Source organism: Leuresthes tenuis, unplaced genomic scaffold (assembly GCF_036924035.1).
Source record: "Leuresthes tenuis unplaced genomic scaffold, fLeuTen1.0.hap1 SCAF_9, whole genome shotgun sequence".
NCBI lineage: Eukaryota > Metazoa > Chordata > Actinopteri > Atheriniformes > Atherinopsidae > Leuresthes > Leuresthes tenuis.
The window spans coordinates 18,608,664-18,630,408 of record NW_027325363.1 but is presented as its reverse complement, the minus strand read 5'-3'; the positions used below and the strand labels follow the sequence as shown (position 1 = coordinate 18,630,408).

At 39.9% G+C, this 21,745-nt stretch overlaps 1 protein-coding gene across 2 annotated transcripts in view; it reads right to left on the bottom strand.

The window, feature by feature from the left end:
• Window positions 1-15,210, bottom strand: part of sphkap (SPHK1 interactor, AKAP domain containing) — a 133,502-nt gene extending 118,292 nt beyond the window's left edge. For both annotated transcript variants that reach the window (XM_072392669.1, XM_072392670.1), the window contains exons 1-3: window positions 14,874-15,210; window positions 12,563-12,665; window positions 11,252-11,362 (exon numbers count right to left, since the gene is read on the bottom strand). In XM_072392669.1, coding sequence (XP_072248770.1) covers window positions 11,252-11,362; window positions 12,563-12,665; window positions 14,874-14,908 — 249 coding nt within the window. In that variant the 5' untranslated portion in view covers window positions 14,909-15,210. The remainder of the gene's footprint in view (window positions 1-11,251; window positions 11,363-12,562; window positions 12,666-14,873) is intronic.
• Window positions 15,211-21,745: the final 6,535 nt, after the last annotated feature.

The following is a 21,745-nucleotide window of genomic DNA, read 5'->3' as shown; positions in this document are numbered from 1 at the left end:
GCCCTTCCCCAAGGGGAACTGTTTCATTTTACATTTACACATAAGTCAGGGACCTTGATCGGGACTGATGTGACGCTACCGTCTGCGACAGTGGCGTGTTACTGTAGCGCCACACTCAACAAAAAAACCTGCGAAAAGTAAGGAGAGAAGAAAACAAAACAACACCACCAAGAAGCTAACATGGAGAACGAGGAGGCCACCATGTTTATGGTCTGCATGACGGTAATATGAATCACGGATGATCACATCAGGCGTCTAAGATCGAGGCTGGAAGAGCACACAGAGAGAGTCAGGAGACGAAGAATCGAGCAGCAGGCGATACTTCTTCGTTTCATGAAGAAAAGAAGGAGAGCAGAGCACCGCAGACAAAGGAGACGACGTGTCAGTTTAACTTATTAAACATGCGCCGGTTGTGTCCATGTCGTATGTGTGAATATTTCAGACAAAGGGCGTAGCTACCAGCCACCAAACACCTATGTGTTATGTGTTCCTATGGAACTCAGAAAATACCCTGCCTCGGAGAAGGAGCTAAAATGGTTATAGGAACTGAGGGCCATGGTCCCGAGTTCCTGTATGTCCGAATGCGCGAAAAAACGGCCTAGTTCCTGAAAAGGTTATAGGAACTGCAAAAGGTTCCTACAGTGGGAATGGGCCTATTGCCAAAATTAGGAACATCCTGTCTCAGAATGGTGCAGAAAAACTGCTCCATGCATTTTTTACTTCAAGATTGGACTACTGCAATCCTTTATTATTGGGCTGTCCCACAAATTCTCTGAAAAGCGTCCAGCGGATGCAAAATGCTGCAGCCAGAGTTCTGATCAGAACTAACAACAGAGATCAGATTTCTCCAGTTTTAGCTTATCTTCATTGGCTTAAATTCATCCATCATCTCCCTCTTCTCCGGGGATTGGATCACAGGGGCAGCAGTTTGAACAGAGAAACCCAGACGTCCCTGTCCCCGGCCACTTCCTCCAGCTCTTCCGGGGGGACCTCGAGGCGTTCCCAGGCCATCCGAGAGACATAGTTAAATTTAGAATAGAATTTAAGATTCTTCTGCTCACACATAAAGCTCTGACTGACCAAGCTGCATCATATCCTAAAGATCTCATTGTTGGATATTTTCCCAACAGAGCACTTTGCTCTCAAACTGCAGGTTTACTTGTGGTTCCCAGAGTTTTTAAAAGTAAAATGGGAGGCAGAGCCTTCAGTTATCAGGCCCCTCTCTGGGGAACCAGCTGCCTCAGGTGACCCTGAAACATCTTATGTCACAACTTTCCTCACTTTCCTCTTTTTTACCCCTTTTACTTCCTCATATGACATTATGTACATTTGGCATTATAGTTGTCATTGTAGTCTCTGTCTCGACAGGTATCCTTCTCTCTGTCTCAACAGGTATCCTTTGAAACCCCAGCTGGTCGAGGTGGATGGCAACCCTTCCAGGGACTGGTTCTGCCAGAGGTTTCTTCTTGTTAAAAGGGAGTCGTTTCTCTCCACAGTCGCCTCATGCACGCTAAGGATGGGGGAATTGGACCGAAAAGAAGTTTTGGTTTCCTTAGCAAGGAAATTGTCTTTTAATTGGCCCTGAATGTATGAATTGGACTAATTTTACATTTAATGAATTGGATTTGACTGGATTATGATTGGATAACATCATAACACCCAGTGACCTTGGCAGACCGAATGCAGCACACCTAATTTTTTTATAAAAACCATGTGACATTTTTGGACATTTCTGGAAAGTGAAACGAATGGACCTTCAGTTAGGCTTAATCTTTTTAATGATGCAGCTAGTTACTGATCAAAGGAGAGAACTGGATGCAGGTACCCTCTTCTACTTTGTCAGCAAATCCACAGTATGAGTATGGAGATAATCTCCAACACAGACCAAATTCAGGTTAAATGAGGATTATCCGTAAACACGGAATAATTATCGTTAACTACGTGCTGGATTATTTCAAAGCATTTTCATGCTTAGTCTTCAACTGCATGTCATTTCAGTTGAAGTTCACCAACTCATGTTGAGTAGTGGTGCGTGTATGTAATGAAATTATAATTTTTTTCTCACTTTTCCGCACTAAATCATCATATTAATGTCGTAACTGAGAAATCTATTTAAAAACTACAGATGCACTCCGGGAACAATGATGTCACCTCTTTGCTGAGTAGGGGTTCACCTAGCAGACCAACAGCGGGTTTCAGCAACAGTATGCCATTATTGAAGGTACAGTGTGTTTGCAGCCAATGCCTGACACTGCAGAGTCACACACTTACACACAAAGGTTTAATTGCGCCAAGTTATTTATGCATAAAATCCCATTTAGCCTTCTTGCCAGGCAAGCTGATTTCTTTCTCTCTTCCGCACGTACAAAAACAGATCTTATGTAGATGCTGAGCCACAGTTTCAGGACAGCTTTATGTGCACAGACATGATCAATGTAAGACACCCTTGCAGACATTCATATCCCTTTGTCTATCAAAACTACATTCCCCCTTAGCAGTTCCCCCCTCTTTGCTCACTACTCTGATCCTCCTCCCACACACAGCTGCTGCTCTTGGTCCTTCTGTCTCCCTTTTCTTTCTTTTACTCAGGTCTCCATTTTTTTTCATCTTGCTCTTTTTCTCACAAGTGTTTTTCTCATTTTGTGTGTGGCCTCTCGCTTCCAAAATTCAACAATGAAATATTGGTACTTGAAAGAACTGCTGAAATAAGCACTACAGTTTTGGCAGCAGGTGAATAAATTGTAACAAATGATCAAGACACTTGCTGGGCTTGTTCTGCTCATCCAGTCGTGGTTTGAATCCCTATATTTGTTTTGGTGCTATTATCTCCTGTGGCTGTCACAAATAAAAATATCATGTGTCCATTCCCCATACCCCCAGGATCTTTGCTGCTGTATGGAAAATGTTGTCCATGTCGGCCCAAACCCATCTTCAAAAAAAGAGTTTTGACCTAGGAGTGAGGTTAGAATTTTACACATATTTTCTTAAATTGTAACAGGTTTAGACTTATCTCAGGCCCTGGCAACTTTAATTATAAACCACTTTAAGTTTAATTTAATTCAAATGAAGTTTTGGAGGAAACAACATCAAGGCTCAGTGACTCTGCCATATTCAATTTGCAGTGCAAACCACAAGCTACATGGTGCTGCTGTAGAAACCAGACAGGCTTGCTGATCCATAAACAGCCTCATTTTGTGGTCACTCATTTAAATGAGTGCTGATGCAAACACATACCAGCATTAGGACCACATGCTGCACATTGTAATATCTTTTGCTTTCAGAAACATAACCGCTTAAAGCAAATTTGTTTCCACACGTAAAGATGGGGCACATTTCATCAACAGCTGTGTCTCTCTATTTCTGAATCAAGTACATAAAAGCTCCGACTATCACCGCTTAGCTGTGACTTTCTCAGCTCTGAGCCTCAGGCTAAAGAGAAAACCAAGAAGCTGACGCTTTCCTTCTTCTTCTCGTTACATAAGTAATGGAAACGTGTCAGAAAATGTTGAAAACTGAGGACTTATACTCCTCAGTATATATCTCTGGGGGAGCATATGCATGGCCCTGTTGGGTTGACAACTGTGTACAAAATCATAGATTTGTCAGGTAGGAAATTTGACAGAAACATGCTAATATGTTCACGCAAGAGATTAAACTTCTAAAGGATGATGAAAATAATCATTAAAAGCAGATTATGCACGGGCCTTGGGTAATTTGAGTCTTTGAAATGCAAGAAGTCTTAATATGCTGTTACCATATTTCAAGAAGTGTGGAGATCTATTTCAATTTTTTTTTTTTTGGGGGGGGGGGGGGGGTGCGGTGAATCCTGCATGAAAAAGATACTTTTGATTAAGGGATTCCAACAACTGAAAATCAGGAAAGGGGCACCTGTGATCTTTGGCCCCTCAGGCAGCACTACATCCCTAACGTCATAAAAATCCCTGCATGGGCTCATCTGAAAACTATCATGCCTTCCACAAATGCAGATTACAGCTCTAACATGCAAAGAAGAAGCCATATGTGAACACGATTCAGACACACAGATGTCCTCTTTGGGCCACAGCTCATTTTAAAACAGATTTTTCAGGTGAGGTCTTGCAATAAGACATATAAATAACATACTGGAGAACACCCAAGATAACCGAGCAGCTAGAATCCTATATAACGAAAGAATAGGATAACACTTCTCTCCCAAAAGTCCAGCAACTGGTCTCCTTCAGCACCCAGACGCATATGGACTCAAAAGTAAAGGGGATGCACTACAGTGGTAAACATGGCCCTGGTTTCAGACATGTTGCTACCATCTAAAAATGAGCAAATAGTTTTCATGTTCTGTCTTGAATAAAATTTTGCTTTGTGAGATTTGCAAATCCTTGGATTCCTGTGATGGATTAGAAATCTGTCCCATCCTCTAGTAGACCAGAGTAGAGGATAATGGATGGATGGAACACATAACTCACTTGGTAGAAGAAACTGCCAAATATCGATCCATCCATAAACAAACATATTCACAGTACATGTATTTCAACACAGAAACTCTTAGATAACTAAATGACCCCGACTCAACTAGTAGTTCAGTTTTAATCGGCTTCTCTATTTATTTACTTTTAGATAGATTCCGATCAATCCAAGGGGGCAGCTGCTAAAAATGATTGACTAAATTAATAAATTGAATGAATGAATAAAGAATAAATTAAGACACAATAAAGGAGATACTGAAGGAAAATTCAACATAAATTAAACCATTAAAGGAAAATTCACATATGAAAGGTGAATTTCAAAGAAACAATTTCAATAAGCAGGTAAATAAATGAAGATGTAAATCAAGACAGTCAATATCATTTTATTTTTTGCTTTTCGTTCAATTACTTGCACATCACTTTCTTTATTGTGCTAGTTTTAATGTATGGTTGATTATTCTTGGCGGTTTGAGTCATCTGTTCTTCCAGCATGCAGCCTGCAAGAAGATTTAAAGATTCATCGCTGCCTCAACTAAAGACCATTTTATGGATTTTTAATTTTACACTGAGTTTTATGACCCATCATTAATATTAATCAAAAGAGAGATTCTACATTAAGTTTCTACCACAAATATGTGACTGTTGTCATCAGGTCCTAAGTGGGAGGTGAAAAGAAAATGTTTCACTTCCTGCTGTGATCCTGCTGTAAGTCAGTGCTCCTGTTGCAATTGATGGCATATTTATTCTGTTCTCTCTCTCGGCTGTGAAGAGACAGGTCAGGGCACTTCACAATACCCAAGAAGGAAGTGTTTGAATCAGGTGATGAATGGATTTCTCTCCTCCAACCAGATGACAGTTAAAGCAGGAAGAAAGAGCCAGAGGAATAAACAGGAGACTCTGCAGGCTGACTTGTATTTTAAAACAACTGCTGACAAAAAATTAAATTCTTTATAGTGGTAGCATCATACTGTACATGCCGACTTCTATCTTTTTAAAGTCTTATTGTCCGATTTTCAGATGAAAAACTTCTGTTTGAACAACAGTTTGTTGCGTAAATTATTGTGTAGATCCAATTCACACAGATTAAGTAACTAATTTCCCTGCTGATAAAGCAATGTAAGACACTGTCTTACTCTCATGTCATAAAATTCAATGTGACGATCACAACAACATGACACTTCTCTGTGACTTCATGCATTAAAACATGAGTGAATGATCACAAGTGGGATGAGGAACTGCTAAGCTTTTTTCTTTTATTTAGCTTTTCTCCTCCCACATCTACTACTTTGGACTTGTCCAGTTCCTGAATACAGAAGACTCTGACTTCTTAGAAAACTCGACCTAATGGAGTAATTGGGATCCATTTGGATACCGGAGTAGATAGACTGATAACTAAATTATCAATGACAAGTCTAAAATAAAGCTTTCAGTTTCCGTGTGTGGTCGTCTGGCTACTCCTCTTATTCTGTTCATTATTTCACCAAGAGGGTCAATTTCTGATTTCCACCATGACCTTCCTGTACAGTTCTAGCCAAGACAGAGAAAAAAATCATTACTCTAGATCACAAGCTCCCATTTGACTGATTGGCCATGTAAACCACTGAGGTGCTGAACAGAGAACAAACTGAAAGTCAAAGGAGCAATTTGTCATCTCAATGTCCGAGAGCAATGCCACAGCTGTTTATACTCACTCCTCTTCATAAAATACAGAATAAAGAAAAAAACAAAACAACCCCTGTTTAGGGTAAAGAAACCACGAGGAGCAATCTGATTGCTTTCTGCAAACACTAAAAGAAAATGAGATACATCTGTCTGCATGATCCCGTAAGAGCCTGAGAAGTGGCATCTTCTGTAGAGATCAGGATGCCGCAATCAGTGACTGACTACTGACTGACCAACTGTCTGATGTATGTGGGAGGTTCTGAGTTATGGTAAGATGATATTCTTTGTAAAATTCATCAACTTTAAGTGCAAAAAAATAGCGTGTGCGTCTACAAATAATATGTCTTTGTGTAGTCTTTTGAGTCTGGAAGACGTTCTGTTCTTGGGAATGCAGCTTGTGTCCGGGGCTTTCAGCAGCACTCAAGCCTGCATGCAGCTGCTCACACCTACAAAGTGCAACATGAGTGTGCGAAATCACTGTTCTTTTCTGAATGACTGCTTTTCTGTTACCTTGGTAATGATTACCAAACACTTCCGGTATCTTTTAGGGAGTATGGGAAAAATGTCAAAACTTAGCAGAAAACGAAAAACAGCCCAGCTGTCACATTATAAGTGATGCTTGCTCAGGAAATGATTTTCTGATATGGACAAATTGTTGTACACTTTCCCTCCTTTTTCACACCAGAATTATTGTGTTCGTGTTTAAGCACAGATAACTGCATTTAGAAAGGTGAGCGTCTCCTCTCAGTTAAACGAGTCTGCATGCATCACAGCACGGCATTAGTAAAAGTGCAGAGGTCAGTGGGCCCAGTTTGCTTTCCGAAGTCTTACTTCAGTATCTTCAAATCCAAAGCTGACTGAAAGATACTGTGCTTGAATGGATGAATTGATTTGTGAAAAGACAAAGTGTCGGGTCAGAGAAGCAACCCCTGGAGGCAATAATCTTTCACTTCCTTCACTTTTTCTTTTTTTTAGGTTTCCATCGCTGGTGGTCAGAGGTGTAGCTAATGAATACCTGAGACTTTATGACCTGGGAATGGAAGCTAGTAGTACATGCTAAGATAACATGCTTTGCATGTTTGCACAAAAATGCTGATGTTTAGCAGGCATCACGATCTCCCAATCAAAACATCTAATAGTTAAGATTTTCACTGTGCACAATGTTGCACTTTTACATTTACACTTACTATGTAGTCCTTACTTCATTTGCCACTGAGAATAAGCTTAAACCTAAATCATCCAAACATTCAGCACGTCTCTGTGTGATGACGTTCAAGCTATTTCTCAAATTCTCTCTCAGCGGGTATGATTAGGGTTCAGAATATACAAAAATACTTTGGGTTAAAAAAATAAGTTGCGATTGTGAGACAGAAAAAATCTTTAAGATACTTTAAGTCTAAAGGTAAATACATGCATGTGAACATCAAATGCATTCCCTGGAGTATGTTGGCCTTTCTCACACTTTTGAACAAGCTTTATCATCTCAGAATCAGTACCCACAGAGAAAGATGGCAAACTTAAATGACATCACAAGAAAATAGGCTTTTTCAATAACTTTTTCAATAGCTTATTTATAATAATAAATAAATCAACAGATGCAATGTCATTTTGTGGATTTGTTTGTGTGCTGATGATTATCATCTTGAACGGTTTACTTCCAGTTCTGTCTCACATTATATTTAAGCACTGTTAATCTATTCAGGAGTTTGTAGTTAAAATAGTAGCTGCAAGCTGCCCAGTCCATGGGACAGCGAAAAAGCCCCAAAATATAACATTTGACAGCTGGTAAGGAGTTTTTTTTACTTTGGTTTGCACCATACATTTTTTCCTTCTCTTTTCGTTTAGTTTTTTTTTGTACATATTCAGAAGGTCTTTGCTGTCGATTGTGTCATGATGACAACACACAGTCCTGATGTCAGAAGTTCCAGCCACTTCACGATGTAATCTGATCAGCAACCCTTGCCTCTAATTTTATCAGTCAAAACCTGTGTAATGTTTATATTGTTTATAGGTACTATTAAAAAATCTGACCAAATGATGGCTTTGTGTTTTTAAAAAATGTTGTAAAATCTGATCATTTTGCAGCTGAAAGTGAGAAAATTAATTTTATTCGCAAAGTGCTAAAATCCCTTATAAAAACTTATAATTAGGCTGCCACAGTGAAAGTTGGACATGCCAGAACATCTGGTGTTATTAAAGAGAACAGATCAGGGTACATAGCTATTTTATGTAATGAAACCCACAAAGTCAACGGCATGATGCAGGGGTAAGATATTTGTATTTGCCTGCAGTCGGTGACAGATGCAAATCCTGAAATTAGGTCATGCTGAACTTATAATTTAAGATGAATGTGTGATCAAGAATGACACATCAGAATTGGACGACAACAAGGACTGGGCATGTGTGTCCATAAAAACTAAAAGCATCTTTTATTTTTCTAAACTCATTTGTCCCTGCCTAAACCAGCATCCCAGAGATGTTCTCTGCTCAGAATATTCACAAAGCAGAAAACATGAATATTTTGAATTTATCTTAATGAGTCATTTTGACAACTGTTGTTACTGAATAGCCTTTTATAAGTTGCTTCCCTTTGATGAGGCTTTATCAAATAGAGTGAATCAGTACTTGTAAAGACAAAATTATTACTTAATGAATGCAGTGATAAGTCTATTGCCAAATGCAGGGCGATTGGAATAAAGAAACAATAAACAAACACAGATTACAAGATGTGAAAGAGTCTATATTACTTTAAACAGCCATCAGAACATCATCATTTGTTTTGTGCAAAATCCATCCCAGCATTCACTAAACAGATGGCAAATGAAGCCTGAAAATGGCCCATTATGATACACTAAAAGTATACCCAGAAAAAAGACAATGAAGTGGTGTTCTAAGCTCCATTTGTAATGACAAGCTTCGAAGTCTGGGCACATCAGCACTAATTCAAGTGTCTAACAGGAATTTATGAAACTATTATGAAAGCAAAACACAGTGTTATACATCTTTAATTTACATATGTCGATTGTTTTAGGTTGTTGTTATAGCTATTCTTAGGTATATTGCTGATGTGTATTGATCATTAGAAAGGGGTAAGAAAAGGATAAGAGGCTCAAACACAGTTGGAAGCGAGAATGTCCTGTTGAAAGGAAACTCCTGTCACACACCATTCTAGTTAGTCAGTGTTACAGGCTGCTAAACACAATTACAAAAGATTCAACAAATGAAAACAGTTAGCATAGTTCTGTGGCTTTTAACCTGAATATATATTTGTAGGGCCACCTGAAAGTGTTTTTCTTGATTTTCCAACTCAGCGTCCAAAAAGGCCTGATCAAATCCTGTTTTCGATCAACAAAAAAGGCAACAATGCAGTAATGTCTCTCAATAATAATAAATATTAGGTGTGATCGAGAATAAACACCGGCTGTCAACATAAGAAGTTACACTGATTCCTATATGGGGGTCTCTGTCCATAGCACAGAGAATAATAAATCCATGTAAAACACAGACAACGGCAACATTTCGGTGTACTGGATTTCAGTGCTGCACTTGATGTGGTCAACAAGTATTTATTGCTCCACAATCTGGAAAACTGGGTGAGGATTTCTGGCTTTGCACTAAATTGTCTCAAATCATACTTAAAAAACAGACTACTTTTCATCTATTGGTAATTACCCATCTGAGTGGACAAACATGACAAGTGGAGCTCTACAAGGTTCTATTCTGGGCCCTCTTTCATTCTTATTCTACAAAGAGACACAACATTTCTTACAATAGTTACGTGCACATCACAAATTCAAATAACACTGGGGGGATTATAATTCCTTACAAGCACTCGCTGAGTCCTTTGATTGAATAACTGGGTGTTCTAGAGTTTTGTTTTAGAAAATAAAGATAATAACTGTAACTGTTTTGGAGCCAAGAACAAGTAGTTTTAAATTTGTGCTCAGCTTCAGTTTCTAATGTTAAAATCCAAAAACTAACACAGAAATCTTTGTCATTAGATGAGATGTCATTATGGACTAAATCTTCACAGCCATATCAAGTCACTTACAAAGTCAGCCTATTGTCACCTGAAGAGTATTACAAAAATTCACAGACTAAAGTCTCAGAGTGTTTTTCAGAAAACTGGTCCAAACAGTGCATTTATCTTTGGTAGACTTGATCATTATAACAGTGTATTCACTGGTCAGCTTTAAGGATTGATCAGTGCCATCTAAAGGCCCAAAGATCACAGGCATACGGTACTGGTTTTTAGCCATATCATATTGCAGGAGTCAATAACATGATTGGGTATAAAAAGAGCACCTCTGAGAGGCAGATTATCTCAGTTCTGTACTGAATATCTGCCCATCTTTACTTCTGTAAGACTTTGTCTTTTTAAGAGGCTCTTTTAATACTAAATCACGTTACTGTCCTGTTGTCAAATTAATCACAATATGTTACTCCTGTCGTTTCTTTATTGTACCACTTACTTTTACAGCATTTTGTTGCCCCCATCCCAAATTTTCTTGGAGGTGTTGCTTCCATCATATTCAAGAGGAGCTCAAATCTTTCATGAAATAGTAAAATGTCTCAGTTTCAACATCTGATATGTCTCTATGGGGTTTGCAAATCAGTGCATTCTGTTTTTATTTATATTTTACACAGTGTACCAACTTTTTAGAAATGGGGCACTACTGCCACATCAATAGTAAAAATCTTGGTAAAGGGAAACAGAGTAAATACAGACATATGTTCACTGCGAGAAGCAATATTATAGAAATTGACTCCTACGCTATGTCAGCTGCATCTACTTCGTCAGCATAATGCCTATAAGGTTTGAGACAAATCAAATTTTATGACCCAAACCTTTTAGCTCACTAGCAGCTGAGAGGTACCAAAAACCTGCAGTGAAAATAAAATTTTCATCCTCTTCATGCCGACAAGCCACTCAGGATAAGCAGAATGAGAAGAGTTTTTAGTTTTTTTTTTAGTTTTAGTCATATCGCATCATCTTTAGCTGAAATTTCTTGCGGTTGTTTTAGGCTACAAACTCACTTCCTGCAGCTTAAAGACTACTAGAAATGACTGGGTCCAGCTTTGCTGCCAAAATGGTGTACATGTTTCATCACTCACAGTATGCCACTCACCATGGTGCAGCTGCCCTCAGCGTCGTCATCCAGCAGGCCCAGTCTGCAGAGAGCTTTCTCATTCCTCAGCCAATACTCTGATGAGTCCAGCACACTGGTACTGCACAGAACCTGCAGCACACAGACAAACCCTGCTTAGCAGCAGAAGCACTGAAAACACACCATTCGCTGACACACATGGAGTGTGTCTTTGGATTGATGGGATCAAGTGACCTTTCTCCAGTACATGTATTTCAACGCAAGTGTCTGCAGTGTATGATTAATAATCTGTCAGCTAACCACGCACTATATAAAAATTGTGCAACAGTTATTTGAGCAACATTTTACTCAAATCTGCAGCTACAAAATTGCTTTTGTACCCTTATGTCTGATATACTTGTGCATCACAGACTGTTGACATAGAAAGCCCACGACAAAACTTTAATTAGATATTTCCTTAATACTTATCACTGTAATGGAGTGGGACCATATGGTAAATTAGCTCTGCAAAATATGAAGAAAAACTACCTTTGTGCTTCGAAACCACATTTCACAGTCTACACTCCCTAAGTATAGTTGTTAAAATCACACTTAAATAAAATTGATCTTATGCAATAACTTTGACACGTGACACCTACATGTGCATTGCTTATTCTCCGTGTGTATTTTTAGTGACATGTCATGCCCCCTCATCCTTGCACCTTCTGGAATAGACCATCTGTGCAGGCCTTCGGCCAGGTAAACGTGACATAGGCTCAGCTGATCTCACAGGGAGAGATAATATCAAAGGCTGACGGCACCACTCTGCGGAGCCTAAGCCCCAATTATAAGAAAGACATCACCTTGTGTCACAGCAGTGCACTCGAGTGGAAGACAGTTAGGATCACGAGCGGTGGGCTAATAGGGAACACAGACCAGCCAGTTCACCTGCACACTCATAGTGTATAGTTGGGCACATACAAAAGTAGACCTGTGCACACCTTGAAAGGAAATTCAATCTAGCCACCACCTCAGCCCACTGATCTGCACTATTTCCCCTCCTGTCTCTTTGGCACTGCATGATGATAAATCTACTGGACTGACCTGAGGGCCTGACTGTTCTTCTTATTAGACAACCCATGGGTGTCATTGGCACCCAGGTTTAGGAAATGAATATCTCTTGCACTGCTGGCAACACAAAAACAGAAGCCGATGGAAAGACTAACATGACCTTAAGATGATAGAAAAAGGTAGCTGACAAGTGGTGGTGGAGCAGACAGAGAAAGGGGCACTCAGGCAGGTAGACGCACTCTTTTTCCAACACAAAAGCATGAGGCACAGCTTTGGTTTTACCTTCTTACAGGCGCTGATGGATGAGGCCACAGTGCTCTCCGTGCTGACTCCCTCCAACTCGACAGACTCTGAGCCTTCGAACATGGCAGACGGCTGGAGGCTACTGCAAGGCAAAATGGCACAGAATTGACTTTGTCAGAGTAAGTTCTCGTCAAGTGCTCAACTCTCCCCATTTTAAAGATCTGGAAATCTGTAAGGACTGGTTATCCCAGCTCTGACTGAAGCAGCCCATCAGATGTCAGATTATCTCATGCTGTGGGGCTGTGACACTCTTCCTCTCCTGTCAGACATGATAATGATTTAGAATTTTTGTGCTAAATACTTTATTCCATCACTAAGACAATTCAGATCATTCAAAACCTTTGTAATGCTCCAGTTTGTACTTAAGAAAATGCACCAAAGTGACATCTCTCATAATTTATTGAGGAACTTCATGTATTTGTTTTTGAATGTCAAGACCCTTTTATCACATATAATTCATGAGAAACCATGTGTGTGATGTCTACTCTCTCTGCATGAGCTGCATGGATACACTCTTGCCACATACTCTGCATCAAGGCAAATCCAACAGCATGTTGGAGTGAAAAGCAGCTTTTTGCAGAAGATTGACAACATCTCCAAATTCTAAATGAATAAATAAACTGATATCACACAACTTCCGTAAGAATCTAAGAGTCAGAGCATCTGCCAGGATTTGAGAGTTAGTGAAGTTTGACTGCGAGAGCAGAGGATTCAGGCTGGACAGGCAGAGAAATACAACATGTGACCTTCAAATAAAATGACTCAAAATGTACTGACAAGGGGATGTCTGTATGACTTTGATGAGCCCAAGAACAACTCATCAAGCTCAGAACTCAGAGGAAAACGTCATTATCCTCTGTGCATGCTTTCGCAGAGATAAGGCAAACCAAAGCTTATCTGCATTGGCATTAATGAGGATCAATTTGGAAAATGAAGAGGCTGGGCATGCATATTCAAATATGAACTGCTGTTTTTTTCCCATTCTTCCATTTTTTCTGAATAATCCAGGAAAAAAAATATCCACATAATGTATTTCACAGCAAGTCAAAGGCATTTTTCTTTTAGAGCCTCCAGGGATAGATTTGTTCTTAATGAGCATGTCCAATGTAAGCAACTGCGCTCGAGTGAGTTTGCTTTAAATACACACACCAAAAAAAAATTGTGGAGATAAGTGGATATGTTGAGCTTTAAATAGACTGCTTCATATGCAAGGGCCACATCAAAAACCCCATCACACGCACTCAAATACACACATGCAAACACACACTAACGGTTGACACTGTGGTGAATATCCCGGATGCTTGCAGAAAGCTAAATTGATGCAGTGAAAAAAAAATTGGAAATGAAAAACACTGAAAAAATACAGTCAAAAACCGATCTGACGGTAGTTAGCGCAGATGTTTGTTTTCACTGGAAAGGGAGAAGGAGCAGTGGAATCTTTGTCACGCGCGACCTCTTTTTCCAGTCTTTACGCTTATCAACCTTTCCATCACGACACCGTATTGATTGACAGGTCGGTGCGCTCTCGCACTCGCGGGAGTCCAGCTACCTAACATGACCAGAGGACACAGTTGACTCCTGATATGTCTGGACCCGAGTGCCCCATAGATCACTTCAGTGTCTGTTACAGCCTCGGAAAAGAAAACGACACTTTTCTGATCCACAAACATGCAACTTTTGGTGGACTTCTGATCTAACAGCCTCAAATCAAGAGCCAAATTTAGGTCAGATGAATTGCAGACGCTTTTCATTTGAGATTTAATTTGCATCTTAAAGCCTTGGGAGAAATAACTACAGCAAAGTGTGACATCCGTGCATTTCCCTGGGAAGCGTGACTGCCCCACACTTCTATCATTTAGGCCAGGCGAGCTGATACGTATTGCACAACACTGACGATAGCCTGCACTGTTAGAGCAGCATAGCGCCTTGTGGTGCGCTTCTATAGCAGTAAACACAAACTGACACGGTGCACGGTCTGTGAAATTAACGATGTAAATCAATACATTGATGATATGGCGTACTGGAACATCACACTCACTTCGTTGATTTGCTTTTGCGAAAAGATAAAATTTAAAAAAAAGATGCTAGAAATATCAGAAAAAAATACATTGTGTGAGATTTTGCAGGGAAATATCAAAGTTTCACTCCAAACGAAACAAAAACATTATTAAGTCTGACATACAGTTAAATAACCTGCCAAGACTTGATTATTTGATTTCGTTTTGGAATAGGCGCCAATGTGCATCTTTGTTTGTTTGGAATTCTGGGGGGTAAAAGAGCAGCGTCTTACCTCGGCGTTTTCAAAAGGCACTTTGCACCTGCCATTCTGAGAAAAAGACCCGAACTGTCCTCAGCCGGTTTGATTTTTTCCTCTGTGCGGGCTGGAGGATAGGTATAGCTACAGCGGAGACCCTCGACGCGTAATTGTCTCCGGGACTCTCTCTGGTCCAGATGCGCATCCCCGTCCGAGCACTAAAGGAATCCCAGACTGCTTGACCGTGACAGGAGGAGGGCTATGATGAAGTCTGAGTCCCGCGGTGTCAGCAGCAGCAGCGGTCCACAGCCCGTCTGTCCGCTAAGAGCCGAGCAAAAGCGCAGGAGCCCCAACATCGACCAAACCTAATGAGCTGCACGACGCAGGCAAGGGCACGGACTTGGGCAGTGCGCGCGCAAGTTAACACACACGCATGTGTATAAACAGGTGCACACACATGTAGTGACACATTATGAGGGAACGTTCATAAGACAAGTTTGTCCATGGCAGACAGAAGCTTTACACATTCAGCTGACACGGGACAACAGCAGCATTCAGGCGGAGCAGTTTGCTGTATAACAGCTCATGTTCTGTCAGTGCTCCCTTTTTCTTCCTGGTTTGTCTTCACCAAGCTCTGCGAGTAAATATGCTGCTCTGTGGCTGCTAAATTCACCATGCAGTGTCGTTTTTGTCTGATGTGAAGGGTTGTCAGAACTTGTTTGTGGAAAACAGCTGCTTGATCCTTGAGGAAATGCCACCGATGAGCCACAACAACAGTCTAGAGCTGCTGGCAGCACCCAAAACAGTAACCAGAAAGATTTCATGTCATTGTATGGAGCTGCAAGTGACTGCACACTGAGCTCAGTTTTAAGGGTTTGTCATTGCAAACTATTCTTAGGTTGCAATTACACTTCATTTATTTCAGCACTGTTGAAGCTTTGATATTTTTTGGCCATTCTATCCTTTTTTGTAAAGCTAGGCTGTTGTATTTTTACCACTATACAAAGTATGACACACATGCACAAGTCCTCTACCTCAGTCAGTCAAAGAAAAAAAAATATGTTCACACTAGATCCCTAATTGCCAATTGAGACAGCCATGAGCTCCATCTTCATGACAGCAATAAGAGACCCTTGAGAGTAATATCTATGTTCTCTGACTCTGATGGCAGTGTAATATTTCTCTCCTTGGTCCATTACAGAGGTAACAAAATAACAGACAGGGACTTAAGAAGCTATGACCTCTAATTTTGCACTGAGAATAATGTTAGGTGGGTAAAGTTGAGGGAAGAGGATTAAGAAAATAATAGACAATAAAGAAGGAAGAGAGAAGGTAGGGGTCCAGAATGGGAAAATACAGAGAAAGTAAGAATTTGTGAACCCCTATGGTTGCTCAAGTGCTGGTCTTCGCTTTTGCTGAAAAGGTCATTTTTGCCACAGGGAATGCCTTTTATGCTCAAAGGAATTAGATTTTTCACGCTGTTATCAACTACTACAGTATTTGTGTCCCTTTGGGTGACATTTGCTCCCATTCAATACATAATAACAACAAAACTCAACTTTTGTGATCTTATTGAAGCAATGCTGCACACAGAGACCACATGTGTTGACAACACTTGTGAGGTATTGCTAGTTGGACTATCAAACAGTTTATCATTAATGTATTTATGTTGGTTAGATTACACATATAAAAAAGTGTTTTTTGGTTGTTGTTTTTTTAGTGTGCTGATGGTAAATCCTAAAATATTTCCACGATTACATAGATACTGGCCTCAAACATACATATGTTTTTCCAGTCTGGTTTCAAGGATTGCTCTTCACTTCTACCCGTCATGTCCAAGTATGGTCGCTTCTGTCTCCAAAAAGCCCAAGAAAGCAACTAGAGACTCAGAACAGCAATTTACAAACTAAAAGGTGATATTGAAATAGCTACACCCATCTGTTATACAGTCATATAGAAAATGTAGTGCACAGTCTTTCAGTTTAAAGTTTTTACCTGATAGGACATAGAAAAAAACAAAAATCAACGTTTCCTTACCCGGTCTCATTATTACATCCTCAGCTGAACAACAACACTTAACGTATTACATGGTTTTGTCAGTTTGCTGGTCTGAAACAGCCAGGTGTGTCTTAACACAAAAGACATCAGCAGTGATTTTAAGAGAAACATTTTTTGCTGCTTATCAACCTGGGAAGAGTAATAAGGCCATTTCCAAAACTATCATCATTCTGCAGTGAGAGAGATCATTCACAAGTGGAAAACATTCAAGACAGTAGCCAATCTTTCAACAAGTGGATGTCCTAGCAAGTCTACACCAAGGTTAAACCATGCAATGCTCAGAGAAACTTAAAAAGAGAAGCTACATTATGCACAAGAATGGCTTGCTTTTAAAAGTCACTGGGAGACTATTCTCTCAGAAAAGAACATGGCATCACGACTTAGGTTTGGAAAGCATGCATCAGAAGAGACAATAGGACTTCTGGAACAATGTCATTTGGACAGACAAGACCAAAGAGGACGTTTTTGGCCATCATACGCAGTGCAAAATTGGGCAAAAGACATTTGGCTGATCTTTTGTGATTTTTTTTGCATTCGTGGGACCCGAGCAACCTTGCAGTCATTGAGTCGACCATGACCTCCTCTGCTAAAGACGGCTCTCAGCAAGGTTGTAAAGAACAATGGGCGGAAATTCCTCCACAATGATGTGAGAGACTGATAACATTATGAAGAAAACAGTCTCCTCAAGTTGTTACTGCAAAAGGTGATTCTACGAGCTGTTGAATTAGTTTTTCACACACTGGTTCTGCAGTTTGGCTTAGTTTTCGTTAAATAAATAATGACATTGTGATATATTTCATATGTTGTTCTTCTGAGGTTGCTAAGGCTGGGAATTTTAGACCGGTGAAGATCAGCTAATTTATTTATGTTTTTTGATTATTATCATGACAGAGCGCATGCTTTCTTTTTCACCTGACTGTGTACGGTCTATGCTTTCAACTGAGGAAGGTGTTTTTTCTACCTGAATAATATCAAACAGACTTAACCACTACACACAGGAGCCAAGAAAATGATATAAAGGTCACCAACAAAGTGACCGTCGGCTTGGTCCATACGAAACAAAAACAAACAAAACTCACCACAGCCAAGCTTATAACTCCAGAAGAGCAAACACCAAATATAATAACGCTTATTCATCAAAGAGAATTTTTTTCTTTTAATCTAATGTATGCTTGGCAGCCAAATAAATGACTAGAACTTAATTACTATTTTCTCTGTAAGTGTTAATACTATATCTCAAGGTCATTATTTGGATGTTCCTCGAAAGTTGAAAGTAAGCGTGCGTGCGTGTGTGTGTGTGTGCGTGCGTGTGTGTGTGCGTGTGTGTGCGTGTGTGTGGGTGTTAGACGTGGTATGTACAGTATGTATTCACAGTACACCGCAGCACTGGGCAGTAACTGGGTATTTGTATTGTAGTGGAATGTGTCAAATCATTTGCATGGAAACGTGTCTTGAAAACAAACATCTGTAGTAAAATAGTATATTAGATACCAATAAAGCAGTGTAAAATGCAGATTTGTATTTAATGTAGCTGATTAGTAAAATATGTATGAGATTCAACTTGGAATCTAACGGGTGTAGTTTTGGAACAGGACGTAAATTTGGTTTTGGCATAACAGGAACACCCAAGCAGATTTTGTCATCTGGTGGTGTGCATAAGAGACCTTAAAAGGTGACCCAAATACAATATCGCCACAATCCCCTCTATCACCTGAACCATCTAAATATAGAGATGTAGGATCAAGTATTCCAGCAAGCCAGGCATTTTCATGATTCAATGTGTTGGACATTAAGCTGGAGAACAGTCTATTTATTTTGTGGCACAAAAACGTTGAGCTGCTACATAAAATGCAAACAGAAAGAGAATACTATGATCTTAACCCTCTACATGTTTAAAAAAGATGGGACATGTTTACTCCAGTGTTGCATCAACTCTTCTATCAACACTGCAATTATTTGGCAAATGAGGAAATTGCTATGGCTGCAGTTTTCAGTTTAAAAAGTTTTCCCATTCTTGTTTGATATACATTTTAATTTCATCAGTTTAGTCAGTTGTTTTTAAGAGGGTAACGTGTTTGGGGCTGCAGGCATGCGCTCTGACCCTTATGCCTCGTTTCCACATACTTGTGTTTGGAGCTTAAGTCCACATGATTTACAGACATTCCCCTCAATATCCAATGCATTGAAACACACCAATCCCTTCCCCACATCCATGGGAAATTATGGGAAATCCCAAAGAGATGAATGGACTTCCAGTAGACTCATACAGACGCTTGAGTATGTAAAAATTAGTTGCAAACGTAGCCATGCCGTCGTGGTTCTCCATCATATCACTGAAATAAGATCTGAACTGAAAATGGTGCACTTTGGAAGGCAGATTCTGGTTTCACCCTAACTCTTAAAGGCACAGTATCTGATCCTCTCTAATTGCCCTTTTAGTCTGATGTGTTGCCATCCTCTCCACATCTCCACAATGATGACGTCCAAAAATTCTTAAGTCATTCTTAAATGATTGAACTGTTGATACAACCATCTTGCTTCTGAAATACTCCGGGATGCTCTTGTCATACCCCCCCATCTTTATATGTTCACAATAAATGACTGTTGAATGAACCTTTGTGTCATTTGAGCAATTCACAGTGTGTCCTCTGTGATGTCAAGCTTTTCACCCCATTGTGAAGAGTGATCATTGGGAGCGAGCATGAACACTTACCTTAAATAGTGGTTGGACAACACATCAAATGAAATTGCTCATGTGAAGCTTGCCAAGATCTCTTTCTGGCAACCTAAATTACTGGCACGACTTCAATCACTGGCCTCCTTTACACTTACTGTCGGTTGACGTTATATCTAGCTAAAACAAATTCAGACTAGCCATTCATGCAAACTTAGTTTACCCTCTGAAAAATAATATTTTGAAGGGTAAAGTTAACAGCTAAAGCTAAAGCTACTACCACGTTTAGTCTTGTTTATCAAAGTTTGACTGAATGCACATCACAGTAACTGCTTCTAGGCTTTGCTTGTAATAGTAAGTCAAAGTCTCTGTTCACGTTTTGTTTAGTATGCACGCTCTCAGCATTCAAAGTGCTGAAGCATTCACGATTTCAACATGGAATCATTTCAGCAAAAGAGTGCTGAAGCTCAGAACCGGTTTGAAACACCTTCAAAGAGTTGCATGGCAACAGCGAGTCAGTTTTTGTGTTTTTCAAAGGAGCCAATGGACTCTTAATAAACGCCTAGTCACAGCTAAGCGAGAAGAAATACAACAGAAACTGAACATGAAGCAGAGCTTCAAAACCGAACACCAGCAGAAATCAAATCCTCTCATGTAAATACGATGCTCTCTCATCCTCTGACTTCCTCTGCGTTTCCCATTTTGCTCTTTAAACCCACCACCACCTATTCTCTCTCTTCAATGTTTGTCTTCCTTTTTCTACAGTTCTCCTTTTCTCTGCCTCCTCTGTCCTCCTCTCATCATCCTCTGTGTCGCCCCTCACATGTCTTAATCCAAAGGCTTTTCATGGGGTGAACTAATCTACTGCGCACTTTCTTAAAATAAAAGATGGAAGAACAACTAAAGTGGAGATGAAAGCACAGACTCATCAGCAGAGAGGAGACATCTGGGGGAGCTGAGCATAGAAACCATTTTGAAGAGGGAACCAGCTGAGGTGGAGACTCTCGCTGTCAAAAATCCATCACACTGGGGGTATTTTTATTCTAGTGGCTTACTACAAAACAGAGATGTGTCACGTGAGAGGAGAAAAGTGAAGAGAGAGGAGAAGATGTGACGATAAATCTGAGCAGCTGTGACACTAGAAGATATTTATAGAACATGGTTCACCCATCACATTTGGAAGGCCTCACAATGAAAGTTCAGAGAGTAAATAAGTATTATTAAAATCAAAATTAGCTTGGAGCCATTGGAGCACTTATGTGGAACTCTCGTACCTTTGGCACTGATGTTTAAATCACAGCAGTAAGTGTACATATGAAAAAAGTTAAACAGATATTGCATTGTATCCTACATACTGTTGGACAAGAATATATGTGGATATTTCTGAAATTTGAGCAGTAAATGTGCGTCTGTACCATACATAGATCTCAGAGATAGATCAGTGTTGAGCCAGTTCTCCAAATTTAACATCCAACCATTAAAGATATGAACAAATGTTCAAATTCAGTGGGGTCATGTGAAGTACTTGTGTGAGTGGTCTGAGCTCTCTCATTTCAAAGAATAAAAGAAGAATTCAGAGGGGAAAACTAAAACCACAGTTTCTCTGAAGTTTGGCATAAAAAAGTTCATTTTTGGCATCTGAAACAATTCATGGAGCTCAAGTGAACACTGCAAATATGGTGAATTTTCGGCCACATTAGTTTTCCAGTAAAGCTTTTTACTCATCCACAATTTTCTCAACTGAAGACCATCATCACTGGATGCACAGTGGCTGGTCTGCTGATCAGCAGTTACTGGCAAGTCTCCCGTTCTGTTCCCAAAATACAAACTACAAGACATACCTCTTTTCAAAAGTAACGCTCAGCAGTAAACTTCCCAAAAAGTCTGACACAACTCCTGATGGACAACACCAATTAGTGCTGGTATGAATTCGCAGGCACCGTGCATGTAGCAACGCTGGGCAACACGGACGTTCTTCAGTTGACAAAACAAATGAATACAAAGTACTGTCCAAGCCAAAAGTGTTGCAAAAAGCATGATATGTCATAACATTTGCTCTAACTACTAAATCTTTGAGGTTTGGATTGTTTTAGATGGCAAAAGATTGCCTCAACCATTTAGCCTAGCTGCCCTGTGACAATTCATCCCTGATTCTACCAACTGAGAGCCCCCTGAC